General features: G+C 32.1%; 1 protein-coding gene across 4 annotated transcripts in view; it reads left to right on the top strand.

Annotated features, from left to right (window-relative positions):
• The first annotated feature begins 7,628 nt into the window (after window positions 1–7,628).
• Window positions 7,629–24,498, top strand: part of LOC139490600 (probable ribonuclease ZC3H12C) — a 31,377-nt gene continuing 14,507 nt past the window's right edge. Inside the window, exon 1 of one of the 4 annotated variants that reach the window (XM_071277487.1) lies at window positions 7,629–7,952. Coding sequence is in view for 2 of the 4 variants with exons in the window: in XM_071277484.1 (XP_071133585.1) it covers window positions 14,658–14,867 (210 nt within the window). In the remaining 2 variants the exon portion in view is untranslated. Of the gene's footprint in view, window positions 7,953–14,309; window positions 14,868–19,092; window positions 19,808–20,050; window positions 20,126–24,498 lie in introns of those variants that run through there. The other 3 variants (XM_071277484.1, XM_071277488.1, XM_071277485.1) reach the window with 3 other exon arrangements.

Below are 24,498 nucleotides of genomic sequence, written 5' to 3'. Positions count from 1 at the left end.
TCGTCTGTTTATGTGGTTCATAAGTGTTTCTCGTTTCACGTTTTTATATAGATTAGACCGTTGGTTTTCCCGTTTAAATGGTTTTACACTAGTATTTTTTGGGGCCCTTTATAGCTTGCTGTTCGGTGTGAGCCAAGGCTTCGTGTTGAAGGCCATACCATGACCTATAATGGTTTACTCTTATAAATTATTACATGGACGGAGAGTTGTCTCATTTGCACTCATACCACATCTTCCTATATCTATTAAATTCTATTTTTGTTTCCTTTAGAGGATTTGCTGTTAAGGTCAGATCTTTAATACTCTACTCGTCTCTTTTAATATGGTTTACAACAGTTCTAGACTCGATTTAAAACAACAATTGTGTACTTAAATTTGTGTTGACTTCTACATGTCTGTTAGTTTTTGTGTTTATGTGTCACTGTCTCGTTGGCCTTTACCAAATATCTTTTACTAATAGTACAAGTGTGGACACAGATGAGTGTGGATAGTATGTTTGGATGTTTGACAGTGTCTTATGACAAAAGGAGTTCTATGTTTTTCCTATATGGTGTTATTAACTGTGTTGCACGGTGACAACCGATCTGAGCATTAGGAGTGTTATTTATTTAATATTTTTTCAAGACAGGCATGGAGGAGACAGTAATTACATTAGTTACCAAATGGTTATGATAGAATATGTTCTACATCTTTGACTTTGGATACATGTTGTAGCTAGGAGAGCAACACATAAAAGGTTCATTTTTTCACGTGTTTTTTTTTTCTAAATGGGAGATGATATCTAGATTTGAGAACATGATATAAGGAGCCTGTAACTCGGTGGTTGTCGTTTATTTAAGTGTTACATATTAGTTTTTTGTTTATTTTTTTAACATAAATAAGGCCATTAGTTTTCGCGTTTGAATTGTTTTATATTGTCATTGTGGGGGCTTTTATAGCTGATTAAGCGGTATTGGCTTTGCTCATTGTTTATGGCCGTACAGTGACCTGTTGTTGTTAATTTCTGTGTCGATTTGGTGTCTTTTGGTACAAAAGTTAACTGATTTGAATACATATAATTACGAGTCCCTGTCCTCAGTTCTAAAGACTTCTCACTTGGTTTATATTTGAAGATTTTGTTGGACCACTAGTTTATCAGTATTAGACAGATTTGGAAATATAGGATTTTGCGATGACATGAAAAGAAAATTTCGTAAGATATGTTATTGACTTGACAGTAGATGGTAAAATGGTTTTCATCTCCAAAAGTTTACGTGTTAAACATATTCCGAAAATTAGTCTCGAGATATTTGCCCTTTTCGGTCACCGATTCTAATTTTTATGTAAAAGGACGAAATGAAATAAATTTAAACTGCTTAGCTGTTATAACTTGAGAAACGTTGTTGTTGGAATTTGAAACCTTGGTGTAAAATTATAGTACAACGGCTCAGTTATTTTTATTCTTATTTTAAAAGAATTATAACAATGTCACCAATGTCAATACGTGCATGTACCTGAACAGTAATTATATGAAATGCGTACTGTAGGGTTATTACATATTAGAGAATTCTCGATATCTGACTTTACTAACGTCATACATAAAGTATACGTAAGAAATCACAATTAAGACTATATTTGAGATTGAATTGTCTCCCTTTTTCCAAAAAAAAAAAAACCCATATCAAAATGCATTTAGCTATAATTTCGCCATTATCTTCATATTTTTCTTAATCTAATGACTAGGATATTTGAATTAAGACAACATTGTTGTACATACATAGGGAAAACGTTTATTTTCAGTTAGGGAATCATGAATACATTGGACAATTAAAACAATCTTGATACTGTACATTTTGTACGTGTACAGCTTTTTGTTTATAAGAAACAAACCGATCAAAAACCAGATAAAGCCCAATGCCATTAATGGACTGTTTTATGCTTTATGGTCTGGTGTGGTCTTTTTGGAATGTTTTCGTCTTTCATTTTTTTTTCATACTTCTTCATCCCGGGCTTTAATATCTCAGATCGTTAATCTTTGTCCTAGCTTAGACTATTTCTTACGAGTTATTTAGTGTAAATTGTTGCAACAGATAAACAGACAGATCAGACCACCAGAAAGACAGATATACAGACAAATAGGACCACCACACCGACAAGACCATCAGACAGACAGACCGACAGGCAAGACCCCCAGACAGTCACAAAAACAAGACCACAAGACATACACACAAAAAAAGACCACCAGACAGACACACAAACAAGACTACCAAACAGGCACAGACAGACAAGACAATCAGACAGACAGCAAGCCAGACAAGACAACCAGACAGACAGACAGCAAGACCAGACCACCAGATAGACAGAAAAGACCACCCGAAAGACAGATAAACAGACAGATCAGACCACCAGAAAGACAGATATACAGACAAATAGGACCACCACACCGACAAGACCATCAGACAGACAGACCGACAGGCAAGACCCCCAGACAGTCACAAAAACAAGACCACAAGACATACACACAAAAAAGACCACTAGACAGACACACAAACAAGACTACCAAACAGGCACAGACAGACAAGACAATCAGACAGACAGCAAGACCAGACCACCAGATAGACAGAAAAGACCACCAGACAGACAGAAAAGACCACCATACAGACAGACAGACAGACAGACATGCCAGATAAACAGGCAGACAGACAAGAAATCCAGATAAACAGACAGACAGACAAGAACACCAGATAAACAGACAGATATACGAGACAACTAGACTAGACCACCAAACAGACAGACACACAAGACCACCAGACAGACAAGACAAACAAGACCACCAGACAGACAGACAAAAAAGACTACAAGACAGATAGACAAACAAATATAATAAAGTCTCCTACAGCTCCACTTCACAGGTCAGGGACTTATATATCTAGTTAACACTAAATGATTGACGATCTACTAGTATATCAATCAACAAAATGTTTTATCGCTAATTAGGCACTAGTCCCACACAAATCAATTTAGTTTAATTACCAATTAAACTTAACCAAATTTAAACTAAATCAGCATATATTTGCGTTTTGGCTTAAAAAGTCATATATAAATATGTAACATAACGTTGCTATGAAATAAAGAGAGGAGCAAATATATTTGCGGGTTTCTACAATGTACATGAAATACTGTTGAGACCGAATATCTACAGATAAGCCTTTTTCAAATGATTTTTACAGTTCGTTCTTTTGTTGTACTATAAAACCACTGTTCCGGGTTAGGGGAGGGTTGGGACTCCGCCACATTGCGTACATGTGTGCCTGTCCCAAGTCTAGAGCCTGTAATTCAGTGGTTGTCCTTTGGTGCCGTGTTACATATTTGTTTCTTGTTCATTTTTTTTTGTACATTAATTAGGACGTTAGTTTTTTCGTTTGAATTGTAAAACGTTTTACATTTGTCATTTCGGGGCCTTCTATAGCTGACTATACGGTATGGGCTTTGCTCATTGATGAAGGCTCTACTGTGATTTATCACACATAGTACCAACAAACGACAAGCACTGTCTACCATTATAAGAGCAGTGATAAGCAAACAATTGACGTAAATTTAAGTTGAGTTCGTTTTTACGTCAAAAAATGGCGGTGAGACAACCTTGTAAGCCTTTGAAAAATCGCTCATGAATTACCATATATCATTTTTCATGATATTTGTCTTTAAATTCATAAAATTAAGCAAATTAACATTGATGTAGTAAATACAAATACTAAACTTTTTTCATTTTAGATAAATGTTTTTTGATTCTCAAATCTGGAATCCCATTTTTTTTTTCACCGTGGGACAGATTTGCCCTTGTAGTATGGAACGCGTTTTTTTTTCTATGACATCATCATAACGTCATAAAAAATGCATCAAAGACTAAATGAACCATTCTGTTTAATAATGGAAAAAAACGTTTTTCAAAATATTAAATAGTTTTGACAAAAAACATAGTTTAGTGGTTACAATAAATGAAATATGTTACGCGGGAAAACCTAAAAATCGCCGTATTTTTTAAATGAAGCTTCTCAGAGGGTGGTAAAGGGTTATCTTCGTGCAACGTGATTGCCGTTTTTTATTTCACGTTCAACGTGTTTTCACTTTTTTATTTGACGTTCAGTCGTGCAAGACGGGTGCCTCGTTCAACGTGTTCTGCTTATTTAATTTTACGTGCATCGTGATTTTTAAAGTCTTATTTTGCGTGCTTGGTATTTTTCAAATAAAATTCACACTTGCCAGGGATCGTCAAGAAATACTTTTTTAAAAGCCGTAAACCAATTATGTCATAAATGTGTATACTAAATCGGGAATATCAAGTAAAACAAAAGTGTTAATATACACAAGAAGACAGTGACTCAGTCACCAAAGGTTCAAATAAAAGTGTTTATTTTTCGTGCAACGTTCATTACAGAAATTATTTCACGTTCAACGTGAAATTATGTCTTATTTCACGTTTTTTTCGTGCAAGCACCCCCCCCCCCCCCCCCCCCCCTTTACCACCCTCTTCTCACATGCAGCATAAAACATATTTTCAACAATTATTTTTTTCGTTTTTATTTTAAAAATCGGTATTTTTCAAAATACGTACAATAGCAATGAATATGATATCACAAAATTATATATTTTGGACTTACATCTTGCCAACTACACCGTATTTCCAATGAGGTACGAACATCGCGCGTAACGTCATAACATATGCAACTTAAATTAAAAGATACTGATAAATTTCATTTTATCAATAAAAATCGTATTTTTTGTTAGCTTACTGTCAAATAAATATATATATCTGTAAAAACAATCACCAACTTACCATCTTACGTATGCAGTCAGTGATTAAGTTCGTAATACATAAGTTTTCACCTTTGAAACGGTCTAGAAATGATTTTGGGAAAAGAAAGACAATCCAAATTAATAATTTTCACTTTCATACGTACAATGTATGTTACAATGACGCTTGAAAGGTATAAATAACATGAAGTTGACGCTTCATACGTACAAATGCCATTGTTAAGTTACATTTAATGTATAAAGTAAATACTTATGTCGCTTGTGTTGTTTTCTCTAATAGGTGTTAACTAATGAAATGTTTTAAATTGTGGACACTAGCACAGTATAATTGAAGCCAGTTTTCTAAATAGTTGTGCCCAACCCATTATCATTGATGAATCAAAGCAGACGAGCAGAGGTATTGTGACACTATATTTAGCAGAGGGTGTGATATAAATATATACATAAAAAAGGAACTCACTCACAAAAAGACCGAACAAGAAGTGATGAATAAAACAAACTGAGAAATAATCAAACATACAAAAAGACAAAAAAAAAAAAAAACATAGTCATTAATATCTCCGCTAGCACAATTTGGTTAAACCAATGTCACAAACTGGTAGAGATATGACATCAAACAAAACATAAGAAAACATTCAGTCCGGGAACAGAACATTTATAAAATGACTGTAGTTTTTTAAGTGACACGATAAAAAAGTGGCAATTAAAACCAGAGTAACCACACAATCGTGGCTAAAGTATAAATCAGACGAAAAGACCAAAAACGGTCCACAAAACACTACACGGGAAAGTATATGACTGTGACCCCCCACCTTTTTATCTCTTAAAAAATGGATAACTCGTGAAAATCATTAAAAAGAGTAAAATGTTGGTGACCTAAAGCTCTCCGGAAGGGGTATTATACAGTTTGCTAATAACAAGAGAAAATCTGACTAAAATTCGCATTCGGTGTAATTATAAACGAGTAAAGAACGAAATATCAGTGGGTATATATATAAGTCTAATGGATTGATTCCAGAAAGACTTTTTCTGCCCCCATCGTAGCGGAGGGGGCATTAAGGTTTTCCCATGTCCGTATGTATGTATACGTCCCGAATTTGGTTTCCGTTCTTAAACTTTAATTTGACTCAACCAAATGTTATGAAACTAATTCAATGTTTATAACCACAAAACTCAGATCAAGTACAAATTTGGGTAGCGTCACTTTTACTGTTCTTCAATTATGTCCCTTTATAACTTGATATTATATGCAAGCGGGGGCATCATATGTGTCCGATGGACACGTCTCCATTTATTTCATACATAATGTAGTTGAAGAAGACAATAAATCTTTCTATTTTACAATACATAATGAATACTAATTAAACTGATCGTGTCGTTTTGTTTTTGTCTTCTGCAATTTGTCACAGTTTTATTCGATAGCTAGATATGTTATATTCGATAGCTAGATATGTTATATTCGATAGCTAGATATGTTATATTCGATAGCTAGATATGTTATATTCGATAAAACATGTAAGACAAACTTGGTATGATTCAGAGAAATACAAGTCGCTAAAATTCCACGGGATATTCGTCAAGCAAAATGAAGACAGAAAGTAGGATAAGATATGATCTCATGAGACATAATAGAAGTACATTTCGTGTCCCATCGATAATTCCAATAGGAAAAATTAAATAAAATTTTATATATATATTTAATATACACAGTCACGTATATTGAATTATAGTGTTTTGTTTATATTATGATATTCAGGATTTTGGATTAAAATCAATCGACCAAAACTTACCTGTATTATTACTGATCTATTTTTACACCTTATACATTATGTATCAGTATTGTTAAAACTTGTGACACTTGAAGAAGGCCATTTGTTGAGCCGAAATATTTGTTATTACGATTTAATAACAACATTTTCGTATTATAACATCTTATATCAGTACCGTTGTGCAAATCTTTAGACTGGTATAATTTTTTCCTTATCTGCATAGTATCGCCTATTCTAGACGATCCGGTACATAGTAAATTTGCTGGTTGGTCGTTTTTATAGACTTTTATATATATATATATATATTATAATGCAGACTGCTCTTAATTCTTAATTGAGTGTAAAGTGTTTGATATTGCTACACGTGTTCTGAAAAACGTTTTTATAAACCATCTCAACACTAACATTGGTGTGAGGGAGATGTTTAGGGGTGAACCCCCCTTTTTTCAATTTCATTTTTTTATCAGTGTTTATTTTCATATTGTTTCGGGTTTGTATTGAAACTCCCCTTTTCAAAATGGCACGATCCGCGCCCGGCTGCATGACACTGATACACTGTTCAATCTCCTGCACCAGTGTGTCGTATTCTTTTATTATCAGTATAGTTTAATCCATTTGTTATTTTCTGGTGTGTTTTCTCTCTCAAAAGAAACAAGATTAAAAAGAGCAGTACATTGAAAATAAAACAGTGGCTTTTTCGACAACAAATATTATATGGATACGTGCCGATGTCACTGATACACTTAAATCCTCTGCACGTGTCGCATTCTTTTAATATATAGTTCAATTCATTTGTTGTAATACGTATTTTTCTTCAAATACACAAGATTAAGAAATGAACAGCAAATAAAGACTGAACATAGGCATATCGCCAAGAATTTTTCTTTTCACAATTTAAACGATGGTCCGTGTAATATGATTTATTATTCAATATAGTGCTTCACTTTTATACTATATATTTCTTTTAGAACAGATAAATGGTTTGACTACTAAAATCGGTCGATTAGGAAATTTAATTAGCGAAATAATACGGATATTGACGTAACAGAAAGCTTTATACATAATAAGTCAGTCATGATAACTGTATATCATGTAAGTAATATTAAACGGTTCATCAATATAACTGGTTAAAATACCACCGTTGTTCTAAAAATAGCACGAAGTGTGACTTGCGTTGAATGAATGACGGCCCAGGAGTCACGAACGAACAACTACCTTCAGGGTCAGTGTACGGTTACTTCCCTTTCAATTTCTGTGAATATTGCTTTTTAATTATTATAACTTGTGTTTTGGATACAAAAATGTGATTAAAACGGAAACATGTACAGTTTAATTGTTTTTAACTTGGAAATTGAAAACTGAATGGATCAATTAAATCTGTTATTATAGGTAAGACAACAAATATTTTTTACGTTACTTTATATGTGATATAGGTATGTGTAGGATTTATAGAAGAAAATTATGTTTATTTACAATGAAAAGGGCTCACAAGGAGCAAAGTATCATAACTTACACTGTTTAAGACAAAGACACTTAATCTGTTGCTGTGGACGCATTTGGACTCTTAGTACAAGCACTGTGTTTTAGTTTAATGAAAAGAGTGATCGTGGTTAATAAATGGGAATTGAGTTGGTTGTTGTTTTAAGCCGTAACAGCATCAGAAAAAAAACATAAACTATTCAAAGCATAAATTAAATTAAATCCATATTTATAGTAAAACTGACATTTCAAAGCATGAACTATTGACTATTGTCGAACAGCTTAAAGCTATGGTAAACTTTAGGTCTAGGTATCATACGGGCAGGCCCGTAGCCAGGAATTTCAAAAGGGGGGTTCGTTTGACTCAAAAACTCGACTTTAACAGTCACAATTCGAACAGAACATTGACTTTAACAGTGCTTATTTGTTTTCAAGGGGGGGTTCGGACGAACCCCCCGAACCCCCCCTGGCTACGGGTATGATACGGGTTTGGTATCGTTTGTTTGCTGTCCTCTTGGAATTTACCACTCATTCTTCTTTTTCTTCTTTTTTTTTCATTAAGCGGTGACTAATTACTTGCTTCAATCTATGCACGTACTTCAGTCTCCGGTGGGTAGTAATCTTATTGGCAATCGCGTTTTGTTTCTATATTATTTAAAGGGGCACCCTTCATTGCGGGACGTGTTCGTGTTACATGATATATATCACAGTGTAGATACTATTCTGTACGCTTTCCGGAAGTCGCGATTTTCGAAGCGAGAACTTTTTGGATCACATTTTAAATTTGTCGGATATACTATATTAAACGGTAAGATGTTCATCTGTACATTGCTTAATGATTAATTCAGCTGACATCGATACTCACAAATGGTTTATAATTAAATTTAGCACATTCATTATTCGTATCTTTGCCTTAATTAAGAGATTTTCAAGTGCATCACTAAGGAAAATCAGTTGGTGAACCTAAAAACAATCTTTTTGCACTCTTACTGTACAAATTAACGTAAAATCCAGACTTAATTTACTAGATAAAGTGTATTTTAAGTGGTGGTAAAAGTTTCAGCCAGATCTTTGAAGCCAGAAATAAGAAAATTACACTTGTTTGAATTTCTCACTGTACGATCAGTCTCGCTTGTATATTTTGAAACTGTATGATCAGTCGTTATTTCACTGTATTCTAGTAGTGATTTCAAAGTTATTTACGATACATTAGAAGATGGCATTTTTCTAAATAACACAAATATATTTTAATAAATTCACATCCTGTAAACTTTTCAAACATGTTTTAGCTTGATAGGGTGTACTCGACTTATTACATTAAGTATAAGGATGTTTGAATGTGGCTGAAATAAGAAAAAGGTTTGTTTGTTTATAGAAGTTTCAGAAATGTCCTCCGTTTTACTTAAAATTGTACAAACACACAGATTTAATAGTTACTATATAAAAATGCATGAATTTACAAACATTCGAGGCCGTACTGTAGCCTATAATTGATCACAGTTCCTTCACTTTGTTTTGGATGTAGATCTGTCTCTTTCACACTCAATTGTACACATACACCACTTAATATACATTGGTGTTTCCAGACATTTTTAAATGGAGAGGGGGTCCAATCCAGGAGAAAAGAGGATCCCAAATATATGTTCCCATACAAATGCATTGAAAGTTAAAAAAAAGAGTTTCAAACCGCCGGATCCCAATTTTCTTGAATCCGTCACTGGTATAACTATTAATTATTTTTTTCTCGGATTCCGTATCATAAATATAAAAAATATAAAAAAGAAGATGCGGTATGATTGCCAATGAGACAACCGTTCACAAGAGATCAAAATGACACAGATATTAACAAATGTAGGTCACCGTATGGCCTTCAACAATATGCAAAGCCAATACCACAGAGTCGGCTATAAAAAGCCCCGAAATGACAATGTAAAACAATTCAAACGAGAAAATTAACGGCCTTATTTATATAATAAAAGGAATGTATTTCTGATTTTATTAAGATTATTTTATGGGGTCTCTTTAAATAAGATACGGACTTGAACATTGCATTATATGGGGGCACCCATCAGATATTTTCAACCGTGACCTCCAAAACCAATTGTTAAACTTTTCTAAAATTGCTCCATTTGTAATCTATTAATGTATGTATGGACCTTCTATTTCGAATATTTTGTAAACATATTTTTGATGTTTCTCTATCGTAAATACGGACTTTGTCATAACCTTATATTGGGCGTACCTATTTTATATCCACAACTTCCTTCAGACACTTGTCATAACTTAATGAATCTTTTTTTTTCAGATTCCTTATCATTTAATTCAATTGTGTACCTCTTATTTTGGTTTTTCGAAAAATCATCAGTTTTTTATTTCCATGATATGGACTTTTCCATTACCTTATTGGGTGGTACCCGCTTACTATACGCAACTTTCAAAAACTTACCATATACTAGTATTAATAAAACTTTCTCATATTCGTTATTAAATGATGCCCCTGTGCACCTATAATTTAGTTTTTCTGGTGGTTTATTTTTTTCCAAAACATGGACTATAGAAGTGGCGGGATATAATTTCGTTAATTCTTTCCTCAATACCTAAAGTTTTTTAACAAAGCTTTCTCTATCTATTTTTTGTCATTTTAAAAGATGTATGTAATCACCAATTGATCAACGGTAGACGGTGTAAATAGTCTTTAAAAATGTAATAGTTAAACAGATAACTGCAACGACACACTAATACAGTCCACAAGCGAATCATGTATTGCTTTTTAGGCATTTGATTTTAAGTAAGACTGACAGAACAAAAATTAATTTGCCGTCTACAAAAATCATCAGAAATATATTTGTATTGTCTGATGAAAGAAATTACACGTTATAGTTCCATGGACACAATCATAATATCACATAGACACATATATACCTTCAAATTGCCGTTGTTTTTCAGTCAAGGTCGTTAAAAACTTCCATTTGTTGTTGTTTTTTTCTTCAAAATCACGACTGGTCATACAGACAAAAAATCTGAAATCGCTACTAGAATACAGTCAGTTTTAGACTGATCGTACAGTAATTTATTTTGGGTTCCTCAAGGAAAGCATATTTTTTTATTTGAAATACGAACATTCTACTTAAATACGGTAGGAATATTGAAACAGTATATATTTTACTGTAAACTGATGCAAATATTCGCAATAAAAGATTATCTGCTTTGTACTACGGGAGCAAAATTGTCAATCGATTTCACTTTTTTCTATGAAGTTGGTGTGATGCACGCGAATATTTTATATTCTACTGCATGTTTTTGTTACAGTTACTCATATTTATGATGTTATACATACATTTAAGATGTGCAAAGCACTTTATAGATATAGGAGTAAACAAATGATGAGAAAAAGCACCAAAACAAAACCGTTCTGTTAGCCAGTTTGAAATCCTCGCTTCGAAAATCGCGACTTCCGGATAGCGTACAGAATAGTATCTACACTGTGTATATAGGCCTGAATAATTCCTGAAAGTTTTTCTACATATTTTTACAGGAACAAAAATGCGAGATCTACTAGAAAACGTATTTTGTCAACTAGGGTTTGAAAAGGTGATCTTTCCATTAAAGAATCTTCGGGAACTAAAGAAAACCTCTAATTAGTGTTTTACAGACTATCTTAAAATGAAAGGGTATATACTTTTTATTGTTTTAGTTGCTTTGCTTTGATTTTGGTTTAACGTTAGTCGACTACAAAGTAATGTAAATGACAAGGATGTAAAATATATAAGATAAATGTAGGTTTGACAAATAAATCATATGAGTTTCAGTATAACCGAGGAATGTCCCGTTAAAAAGGACATGTTTGGTATTTTAATTCATTGTCACGTCTACTTCGCCTAAATGTTGAACTCCTGATTCATTTATATGCCTCCGACAGAATAACTATCATGCCGGACACGTCCTGTTGTCAGAGGTTAAATAAGTTTACCGACCCTTAATTCTTTCAATTATTTGCCAAAATACAGCAATGAAAGGTGCTACGTAATCCGATTTGATCTTACAGTGACTAAATGGCTATTTCATACTTTCTTTTGCCAAAATATTGATATCAGTTTTATTCCACAGCATGACCTTGGAACCATGAACGTCTGACAGTGATGATCTTTTTTGCGATACTGCGCAGATGAGGAAACAGTTATATAACATAATTTTCGTATATATATATAATCATCTTATATAAGTATGTTACATGCAAATATTGAGATTCGCCAAGTTCGCCACGTTGTTCAAAAAACAGAATTAAAATTCCTTCTGGCAGCAATGATTTATATCGGATCGAATACAAATGATTCAATATAATTTTTATTGGCCCAACCATGCACCATGTTTGCTTAGAATTAACCAAGTAAAACATTAAGTTATTAAAAAATATACTCATAACCCCAATGTGAGGGGTCGAAGGTAACATAATTTTGGTTGACCAAGTCGGAACTACATTAATAAAATATCAGGTGAACCGTAAAACAACTAACACAGTTTCTTGATTTTGATTCATTTTCCCGTGATCCATCAACTTTAAGAAAAAAATCCATTCTTGATTTCTTTTTTTTCTTTTTTTTGTCGACATTGAATAATACTAAAATCAGTCAAAGTAACGAATACAACATGTTTTAAGCAAAACTAATGTATCGATAAGCAGCACAGGCACTTGTCTCAGATTTTTTTTCTTATATACCTTATATAACACTGTGTTATCTTAACATGATTAAGGTATATAAGAAATTTTTTCTGAGACAAGTGCCTGTGATAAGCAGTATTGTTAGGAATATGGATTTATTGAGTAAATTCAATACTATAGTTCTTCGTTTTACTTCCTGATTCATTAACAAGTGCGAGTAAACTGGGAAATTTGCGGGAGGATCAAATAGGGGAATAGCGCTAAAAATAAATCGTTTCCAATAATATCTCATATCTGAATTCTGAACTAGGATGTGAAGAAGTCTGAGCGGCCGTCATATTTTTTTTCCAGTATTATATTACCATAAACAGACTAACTTTATCAATTTTAATCAAATGCATCTTTAAGTTATCGGATTGAGAAGGATAAATAAAAATTCATCATTTCTCCTGAATTATCTCACTTTTCGGTATAAATCGGCTTCAGTTTTTGACCATTGATATATTTTTGTATAATTTTCACAAATACAAATACTGTTACCACAAAAATTTCCAACAAATAAATTAACCTCCTTGGGTGCATTAAATGTTGACAATTTTTATTATACTTCATCGCCGAAGTCAATATGATAACATCATTTACAAGAGGATACAACTTGTTTCCTGAACGAATCAAGATAATATATCGTGTTTAAGATATATGCCGGTGGTTATGAATGGCTTCCATACAGTTTCTCATATTAAGTTTTCAGTGCCGATGATAAAAGGGGAAAACCCTATCCATGTAAATGTTAAATTAACCATGTCATACTAGTATATAAATATTCAGTTAATTAACAATCGTTGTTATTGATGCGTGATCATCAATAGATGTTGTTCATCATAATTTGACATATATCATGAAGAACATGGTACATAATATAACACCTATCACAAATTAATATACATTCCTTATGCATTAGTTGTCCGATTGTGTGCAAAGGGTATGATAAAGCAAAAAATAGACGTTTCACTGAAAGTTTTGATTAAAGTACGCGTGATATTTCTTATTAATATCCGTCAGATTCTTGAAAATGGCAGACTCCCCTTTTTTCTATTATCCCCCCCCCCCCCCCCCCCGGCTATTTAAGGATTTTTAAGCTATCATGGATCTATCATGGCACTTTGTACCGGGACATAATATATTATTACTGTATACTGATTTTCACACACATTGTCTCACACCGTGACGCATTGCCGTCTCCAATGGTCTCCGCACACACGCATGCAGTGTCTCGGTGAACTTGAAAAATGTAGGGACTTTCTATAAGTATACTTACATTGACCTATAATGGTCTACTTCTATAAATTGTTATTTGGATGAATAGTTGTCTCATTGGCACTCACACCACATCTTCTTATATATTTCTTAGTATAGAAAGTCCTGAAAATGTTAGTATATAGATCTATATAGGATATAAAAAAAATTCACACCACGCGGTCAAGAGTCCTAGGTTTAAACTACTTTTATTGTAAGAGAAAAAACTATGATAAATAAGGTAGATTAAGTTGAAATTAATATTAAAGAAGATTTATCATAAATCCATGATGCGAGTAAAAATCCTTGGCTAGACTTCCTCACAGGCAAAAATAAACTGAGAAGGGGAAAACAAATTTATTATTACTTTCCCGGCTTGATATAATGTCAAAGTTCTCACAAAGTCATAGCTGTCTATTTATTCTTGGTAGAGTTGTTGGGTTTTTACACCAATATGTTAATGGAGTACTGAATTCTCAGACTGAATTATAAATAATATGTTACAAAACAATAAATTAATTCGCATGGCCTAATTTAAAACCGGATATTAGATGAACAGCGCCATCTAGTAGCAGAAACAGATCATAACAAATAATGGGAACAGATCAATAGTTTCTTCGAAATGATGTTGAAACAACGTAAATTATGGTCCTCATACGATGTTATCAAAAGATGTAGATGTAGATAAATCTAAGGCGAAATTAGTTCAGCAATATAAAAACCATATTGAACGTGTGTTTGGAATAACACTGTCTGCATGGTCACGTTTGTATGACCAAGCAGAAAATGGGAGGTCGGATGGAGATGGAAAAATGTCGACATTTCGAATGTCGTCAGAATATTCACAGGAAAGTCTTGAAAAAGCGAAAGTAAGTAACGTTGAAAGTTTTAAAAATTCTTCTGATGTTACAAATTATACTGTTAAGACGATCCTGAAATAAACCGAAGAACAAGAAAAGAAACAACGTCCTGAATATGCATGACATATTTGCCACTGGACGTTAATCAAATAACAGTTTGTTGCCGATTAAAATGAATGTTTTCAACAAAATATTGTGGTCAGCATTATTTCAAAAATGAAAGTGTACAGTGTAACCACAGGCACTTGTCTCAGAAATTTTTTTCCTATAATTGGCATTTTAGAAAAATGTCAGGTGGTGACGAAGTTCCGTTATATCCCGCTTTATAGGCTGTCAACCCAACTTAAACTTGTTATATCGTAAATCTAAATTGATTTATCTTTACCATGTTGTATAACATGCCTAAAATGCAAGTGTTATAATAAGGTATATATATATAGGAAATTTTTTTCTGAGACCAGTGCCTGTGAGTGTAACAACATCATGTAAGAGCATACAATGTACATTGTACATACATGATACTGTACATGTACCATACATAGAATAATTTCCAAGAAGTTTTACACTCCTACCTAGGTGTCTAGTCCAATATATCCAGAAGATGAAGAGGCACATTTTCTACAAATGAAGAACATGTACATGTATATGAGTTCTTGTAATATGTATAAATGAAAGTAAACCAAATTATATTTATTCAAAATGAATATATATTGTTCTGATTTTAGCTGAGCACATGTGCTTTTCCATTATTTTAAACCCATATTAAAATTTCTGGGGATGGATACAGATTATAGAATTTTTAGCAAAAAAAAAAGAGAAAAACTTGAAACTTGCAGCATTTGTAAACAGAATTTCATAATATAAAGTAATTGGCAAGTACTGGGCTTTCATGCTACTCAGTAAAATGTATATGTCCTTGGGATAACACTTAAATCATTAATTCTTGTGTATAATTTCATTTATTTATCAAAATATAAATGATTGTGTTTGATCAAGGAAATACATGCTATACATTGTATTTGCATTAAGTTATAATGCCTTGGGATAACAATAGAATCATTAATTCTTGTGTATAATTTCATTTATTTATCAAAATATAAATGATTGTGTTTGATCAAGGAAATACATGCTATACATTGTATTTGCATTAAGTTATAATGCCTTGGGATAACAATAGAATCATTAATTCTTGTGTATAATTTCATTTATTTATCAAAATATAAATGATTGTGTTTGATCAAGGAAATACATGCTATACATTGTATTTGCATTAAGTTATAATGCCTTGGGATAACAATAGAATCATTAATTCTTGTGTATAATTTCATTTATTTATCAAAATATAAATGATTGTGTTTGATCAAGGAAATACATGCTATACATTGTATTTGCATTAAGTTATAATGCCTTGGGATAACAATAGAATCATTAATTCTTGTGTATAATTTCACGCATTTATCAAAATATTAACATTGATTCTCTATGTCAAGGAAATACATGCTATAGTATACATTGTATTTGCATGAACATGATGAACTTATTATGGTTTCACTCATATAAATATAGGCTTTAACTTCCTGCTTTGAAAGTCATCCAATCATGTCAAATATCATTTATAATCATTAACTTGAGCAAAGTAAACATGCAGAAGTATTTATAGAGTTTCTATTCCGATGTCATTGTTTACACTTTAATACAGATATTAAGAAAAAATTTTTATGGGTTGCTATTGTTATTCCAGTCATGTTCAAAATGTAAGGGTTGATGTAAAACACATAAATCATTTAATCTACGTTCATAAATACAAACGTACATGTACTGTAAATAATTTAAAAGTAAGACCATGTTTATCTCACTTCGCGCAATAAATCATGATAAAATTTGAAGAGGCATTGAAACGAGTAAACAATTTTCGTGGAAATGATTAAAGAATACATTTAGTTTTTTAAAACCAAATACATGTAAATGTACATGTATAATTATGATTTGATATACAAATATTTAGAATGACTTATCTAAAATATTATGATGACACTGAATCTATACATTTTTCCAGACTGCTCAAAGCCTGTAATAAAAAGGTATTAAACATCCATTTTTAAGCTTGATATATAAAAAATGTACATGTATATATGTTGTGTACAAATTGTAATTTTTACAGTATTTTTGTACTATATGTAAGTATCAATATTTTGTTAAGCTCCTTACATGAAATCTCAATAAATGAGATAAAATAAGCACAGTGTCTTTGGTAAAGCTTGTCACCCTTTTATTCCCACATCTACATAATAATCTTGTACATACATGTAGTGCTGACAAAAAATTTACATAAACTGTAAAACACTTTTGTGGACATAGAATTTAGTAATTAGTAAATAAATATATATATAATCTCAACCAATCAGGTGTCCTTATTAAAAGGTATTTGTAGTTTTATGACATACATGTACATGTAGAGGACTGTGCTAGATATAAAGTTGAAGTACATGTATCTAAATTTGTTAGTAAAACTCCGAACTGAGTTAAACTTGTATCATCTGGTGATAGAAGTTGTGTGTCAAGATACTAATAACTTGTGTACAAAAACCATGTACAAATTATAATTTGTACAAAATTACATCTTGTACACAACATACATGTATATATATTGTATAGACACCTCTCTATTGTACATCCCACCACTTTTACCTTTTTATAGTTAGGCCATTTACAAATAGAAAAAAATGCAGAATTGTTATTTGTTTCTGTTCTCTTGCTTTTATAAAGTTTGCCTCAACCAACATTTTTGACCAAACCTTATGAATCTTATACATTTGTATACAATGCTTATTACTTCAAAACACATAGTAAGTTTGGATTGACTACCTTAATTTTTTCCAGTTATACCCCTGTTTAAATGGAAAAAAATGGTGATTTATTTTCATTTCCTGTCTCCATCTTAAACTTGCATCAAATAAATAATATGACTCTTTTACACAATGCCAAATACCTGAGAACAGGAGGTCAAGTTTGAATTTTGGTGGCATCCCTTTTGTTGTTCCAGAGTTATGCCCCTTTTCAAATGGAAAAAAATGTTGAATTTTTTGTTTCTGTTCTGTTACTTAAGTTTGCCTGAACCAAATGTTATAAAGCTTATACACTATGCTTATTAACATAAAATCAAGTATGAATTTCGGGAAGTGTCACTTTTGTAATATTTATAAATGTACATAATACATTGTAAGTGGGGGCACCATCTGTGTCCCATGGACAAATACCTGTTTTATTTTTCATTTGTGACATTATTATTAATGTTTTGATCTTTTATTTATAATATTTGTAAACTGATTGGTCCAGAACTACCAGAAGTACTTCTAGTGGTGACTAAGACTCTGGTAACCTTGAAAAAAGGAAATGAAAAATGGCTTAAACTTGAACTTAAAAGAAGTCGCACTATCATGCATGACTATACATGACTGAGGAATATGACCTAGTATTATAATGTACTCATACATTGTTATTGAAATCGAGGAAACTGTACATGGTATATGTGTGTTTGTCAACAAAACGATTTTTATTGGTAAACAAAACAATATTTGAACAATATTTGTTTTAAGTTTAATTTTCATTTACATATTCTTGACTTTCAAGAGTAAGAAATATTATGGATGTTCTCTTAAATGAAAACATCAGTAAAGCTGGAAAATTATAAAGTTGCAAAGCTGAAAACTCTTAAAACAAAACAAAAAAAATTCCTGAAGAGCATACCCATATATTATACAAAATGTAAAGGGGTGTTCAAATGGAAATTTGATTCTAAATGCATATCCCAACTTACTACTTAATGATTAAGCTTGGTATACATTGTACCAAGAAGTTTGACTCGTCACTATACTGTTTGGACCTTAAGTAGTTAATGACATGTCCTTTAATTAAGGTTACATCTTTCAACTAAATAAAAGTAAGGAGATGAGGTACATGTATGATTGAATTGCCAATGAGACAATTATCCATCAAAATTCAAATGAAGAGCCTCAGGATGTAAACAATTATCGTCAACCGTACAACCTTCAATGATGAGAAAAACCTATACGGTATGAAAAATGTGAAACAATTCAAACAAGAAAAACACATATGACATTCAAGGATGAACGACAACCACAGAATTACAGGTTCTTGATTTGGGAGAGGCCCACAAAGGTCATTAAACGAAATGAAAAGTGTACTTGTTCACCAGAGAATTTTTTTCTGAATAATAGTTTGAAGTTTACACAAGGATAACAGGAAAAATGAACTTCTCTTACAAGCTCCTTTACATTTAATTACAAATATCTTTGCCCATTATGTCTGTGTATCACTGTGGTTTAATGTTAAGGAAGTGATAAAGGCTTGTCATACATTTGTATGTGTAGTAGCTATATATATAGTCTTATAAAAAATTGTCATTTAGGCTGAATTACTTCTTTTTTGTTAATTATAGAAGTATATTAACAATATTCAGTACTTGTTGAACTGTACCAGAGACATGTATACACATATTTGCTCTGACTGTACATTTTATTAATTAGAAATCGTAGGTTGAATCTAGATTATCAGATATAAGGGACAAAATTTTCATCAAGCTAAAAGCTAGGACAGGCATCCTTGGAAATTCTCTGTATCTAAGTTTTGTTAGAATTAGATTTATCTATAGCTTGGGATGACATTTTTGTACATATAAAAGGGCAACGCCCACTCATTTACAAATAAACAATTACAAATATAAACGCCTTTATTTACCTTTATAAATACATGTACTAGGAGAGAAAAATTATATTGTGAAATAAAATATTATTGATACAAATTGATGTTTACTGATATGATATCCCACATACATGTGATCCTTCATATTTTATACCACATGAGGTCATTAAAACTATAGTGATCAATAGGGAGCACAAGTTAATCGTAAACATGGAAAGTCTACACAGGTAATGTTTATTTTGTTGTTCAATAGGTTTGTACTACGACTGGTCATAGTCATGTGTGTGTCACATGGTGTGTGTGTGTGTGTCAGTGTGTGTGAAGGGTCATTAACCACTCCAGGAAGTTTCACATGTTGAAATTCTGGAACTGCTTCGTTCCGTTACTTGAATTGGTTAGTTTTGATAAATGGTGTTTATTCTAATTCTATTTTTAGAATTCCTTTTTTAAATCTTATTGACTAATACTTTTACAAATACCCTAACATGAACTGAATATAAAAAACAAATGTCACATGTGATGTTTACTATATGGATAGTTTAGAGGTATGTTAATTGTAGTAATTATTTTAATGACATTTTTTTCATGCCTACTCATGTCTACAACATATATGTATATTAACTTATATATAAATGTTTTCTACAAAGGTTATTGGAATAAACTCAAACCATATAAATAGTAAAATTAGGGATCACAACATCTAAGTTTAGTAAGGGTGGAGCTTAATTAGACATGTTTACAATAATTAATTTAACTTGTAAAAGATTTTTTTATTATTATTATTTATGATAAAATACTTTTAATTATATATACGTGTTCATATGTGTGTGTGTGTGTGTGGTTGTGTTTAAACATGTATATCTTTATTTTATGGTTTAAAAAAAATTACAGTCAATCAATGCTATATACACATATATATATACTTATTATCTTTTTTAATAAGGAAATAAAAGCCTTTTATGAAAATCAGTTGGTTTCAAAGGTCAGACTTTATTTGGAAGAAAAATGGAACTGTCCAATGAATATACAACAGTTATTGTCTCTAGAATTCATTCAAATAATGTTCAATGCCAATTTTATCCTGGAAAATCCAATCATTCTTTAAGAAATATGATAGTACCAAACATTTTTTTTGCCAAACCAATCATAACCCCAACTAATGAAATACATGTTATACATACTTACAATGAAGTATATTGTCAATGCATTGCATTTGACATAAATCTGTACATTTAAGTACATTTGACATTTTGAAAAATATTTATCTCAATCAGAGATTATAAAAGAACAACATTTTAATTTTATTTGGTCTTTAAATTAACTTCCAATTAATAGATATAGGCATATACATTTTTGTGACTATTTATTAACACTACAATGTACATGTGTATTTTTATACCAATTACTGGAAATTGCTCTTTTGTAAATGATAAAATCTTTCATCAATTTTGAAATATTAGGAAGTGTTTCAATACATAGATTACAGGAGGTACATAGATAGAAAACAAAAAGTTTTAAGATCTCATGATAGCAAATTTTTATTAGGGTCTGAATAGTAATTCAATTTTTTATTATAAACTTGATCATATAAATGTACTTCTCTATTTGTTATACATTTGGTCCTTTCTTAGCACCCTTTTTGATTTTGTTTTTGATTTTTTTCCCTTTTTTTTTTGGATTTTTTATCCATTTTTTTCAGCATTTTTAGTATTGTCCCATTATTCTCTATAAACTCCATCGATCTAGACTCTTTTATGTTGGATATATACATGTATGAGAATATTGTTTTCTGACTAGGGTTTGATTATCAGATTATAGAACAATTGAAAAATAAAACTTCAGTAAAAATTGACGAGAAGAAGCTGTAGACTATTGTATTTTATTGTATATATGTCGTGTACAAGTTGCAATTTTGTACAGGTTATAACCTGTACAAAAATATTGTACATGTTATAATTTGTACAACGCTAAAATACAAGTTATAACATGTACAAAAGTACCTCATACATGTTATAACATGTACAAAATATTGCTAAAAAATGGTTCTAACTTGTACAAAATTTAAGAATAAATTTAAATAAAGCTGAATATAAATTTGAAATTTATTACATAATTGAGAACAATAATCAAATGCAAAAGAAGGTTCATTATTTAGCATGCACAAAATACTACATTTCATATATATTTCTTACTTGTTGCTACAAGAAAGAGACATGTGACACCTTGAGTTACACAAAACTTTCATTCTTCTACATTTACATCTACCGGACTTACAACTGCCTTTCTTACACTCTAAATGCACAAAGCCTTGCCCTCCACTCAACGATATCTTACGCACTATCTCTCTCACACTCATATCACTCATTGGGACTTCACACACTTTTAAGGTTGCATTTGCAAAGAATTGAACCTGGTTTCTACTTAAGTATCCCTTTATTTGTCCAACTTTAGTTCCAATTTTATATTCGCAATGTTCATTGACATTCATCACCACGCCTTTTATGTTTCTCTCGTCGGCAGGGCCCCTATCAATGGACGGAATTGGAATGATGACGTTGTCCCCCTGGGAAAGAATAGTTAGTCTAGCTTTTGTGTTTTTTGTCAGGGAATCAGCTTGTACCTGTTGGCCAGAAAGTGCCCTCTTTCGAGCACGTTTGATGTCAGTATTTGAAATGTCACATAAATCGTCACTACTATTGACATGAGGAAGATCACCACCAGACAGCGCCCTCTTACGAGGAAGTATAGCAGTAGATCTTACGCTGATACTTGCTTCATCAGCCATGTTAGCATCACTACTTTCAATTATCAATGGAAGTATAGCAGTAGATCTTACGCTGATACTTGCTTCAGCAGCCATGTCAGCATCACTACTTTCAATTATCAACGTGTCCGTTTCTGACTCAAAGACTTGTTCAATGTTGACTGCTAAAACATGATCATTCAATTCAATTTTAGTGTTTTTGTCAGTAGTAATATCAGACTCTGACATTGTTTTGTCAGTTTCCGTGTCAGTATTGTGTTCTGTCTCGGAAAATGGGTATTCACTATCAGTATTGTCAGTGGGTACAGAACTTGCTTCATATATTGCTTCTAAGTTTTCTTCTGTTTGAATAGCGGGAAGAAGATCTCTAGGAACTGAAGATGAGCTCAATCCTACTTTTGGATCTGAACCAAACAATGCTTTGTATGGAGATTGTCCTATCACACGATGATACGATCGGTTTTTCTGAAATTGGATAAATCGTAATCCTTCAGACCATTGTGTAGAATTATTTTCACTGATCCATGTTGCAAGCATTTCTTTAACATCAGCATTCGCCCTTTCCACAGAGCCCTGGCTCTGTGGATGACGTGGTCTACCATGAACAATTTTAAGATCAGGCCATAATGACTTAGTAAGCTCAGTAATTATGTTAGCAGTAAATTCACGCCCGTTATCACTCTGTAGAATCATCGGAGCTCCTAATATAAGAAAAATGTCAAGAAGATTGTATGCTACCTCTGCAGCTGTTTTCGATTTCAACGGACGCAAAATACTAAACTTTGTAAAGTGGTCTTGGTAATGTAACACCCACTTATATCCACTGTCTGGGACAGATTGGTAATCAATTAGGTCAACTTGTTCACGGCTTATGTTGGCATAGTGCGTTTTCAAGTCATTGTAGGTTTTATGCAGTCCACCATGACCCACAGCAGTGTGACTCTGCTTAATAATTGCATACATTTCCTCAATGGCCACAAAGTAGATAATTGGTTCATCTGAAATTTTAAAGAACTATGACTTAAAATTTAGAATTATACACCCCCTTTTTTGTATCATACAAAACTGAAAGCTAGGTCTGTAATACATACTCTATAAAAGCCAGAGAGAGAAAATGGTTTTCTTTTGACAAAGCTTAATTATAAATAGCTGGAATTATTGATATGCTCTTCAATTTTTGTACCTTGAGCATAACAGATGGTTGCAAATCTGATGCAACTTCACTATTTATTTGTTTGATTATTTAATAGATCATTGAATGTGTATAATATATTTAAAAAAAAGCTCGTCCTGAACATGCATGGAATATTTGCCACTGAACGTAAATCAACCAACAATCAATCAATCAATAATGTAAAGAAGAAGATATGGTATGATTGCCAATGGAACAACTCTTCGCAAGAGACAAAATGACACAGAAAGTAACAGATATAGGTCACGATATGGCTTTCAACATGAAGAAAGCCCATTCCGCATAGTTATTTTGAATTACTTCAACAGGCCTAGGTCACTGTGAATTTGGTCAAATGAAAACATTAATATAATTATGCAATGTGGACAGGAATTTACCCTTTCATAAGACACTATAGATTTTGCAACGGTTATTTTGACAGACTGTATCAACATTGTACTCACCATCCGATGTTTTCCTTTTGATTAATTTTTCTAGGGTGCCAGCTGTTAATATCTCATACTGCTTCAGAAGGGTTCTTTCTTTGCCAGTAGGTTTAGTTGCATCTTTTGACTGCTTAACACTTCTTATCAAAATTTCTATCCTCTCTTTAGAAAACAGGGAATTGTTTGCAGAGGCATTTTTCCTCGACATATCGAGTATTTCATTGAAAAATCTATCCTGGCTATCCACTTGCATTTTAAGGCTCAACTAGTACAAAGTATAATGTCTCTATAGCTTTTGAGTGGAAACTCACAATTGGAGTTCATAAGACAAGAATACTTAATAATGTTAATTCACTATATGTGTATTTTAAAAGCCTTTAAGGGGGTTCGCGGGTCTAAATCATTTATATAGGATTTCTCTATATTTTTCTATAAATGAACTTTATCTTATAGTTAATAGAAAAATAAGATAAAAAAATGAGGTCACCGTTCATTTGCGCTCACAATCTGCCTTCGAAAGAAGCATACATCTTTGTA

This window comes from Mytilus edulis, chromosome 10, assembly GCF_963676685.1.
Source record: "Mytilus edulis chromosome 10, xbMytEdul2.2, whole genome shotgun sequence".
NCBI classification, from domain to species: Eukaryota; Metazoa; Mollusca; class Bivalvia; order Mytilida; family Mytilidae; genus Mytilus; species Mytilus edulis.
This window is presented reverse-complemented; position numbering and strand designations above follow the sequence as displayed.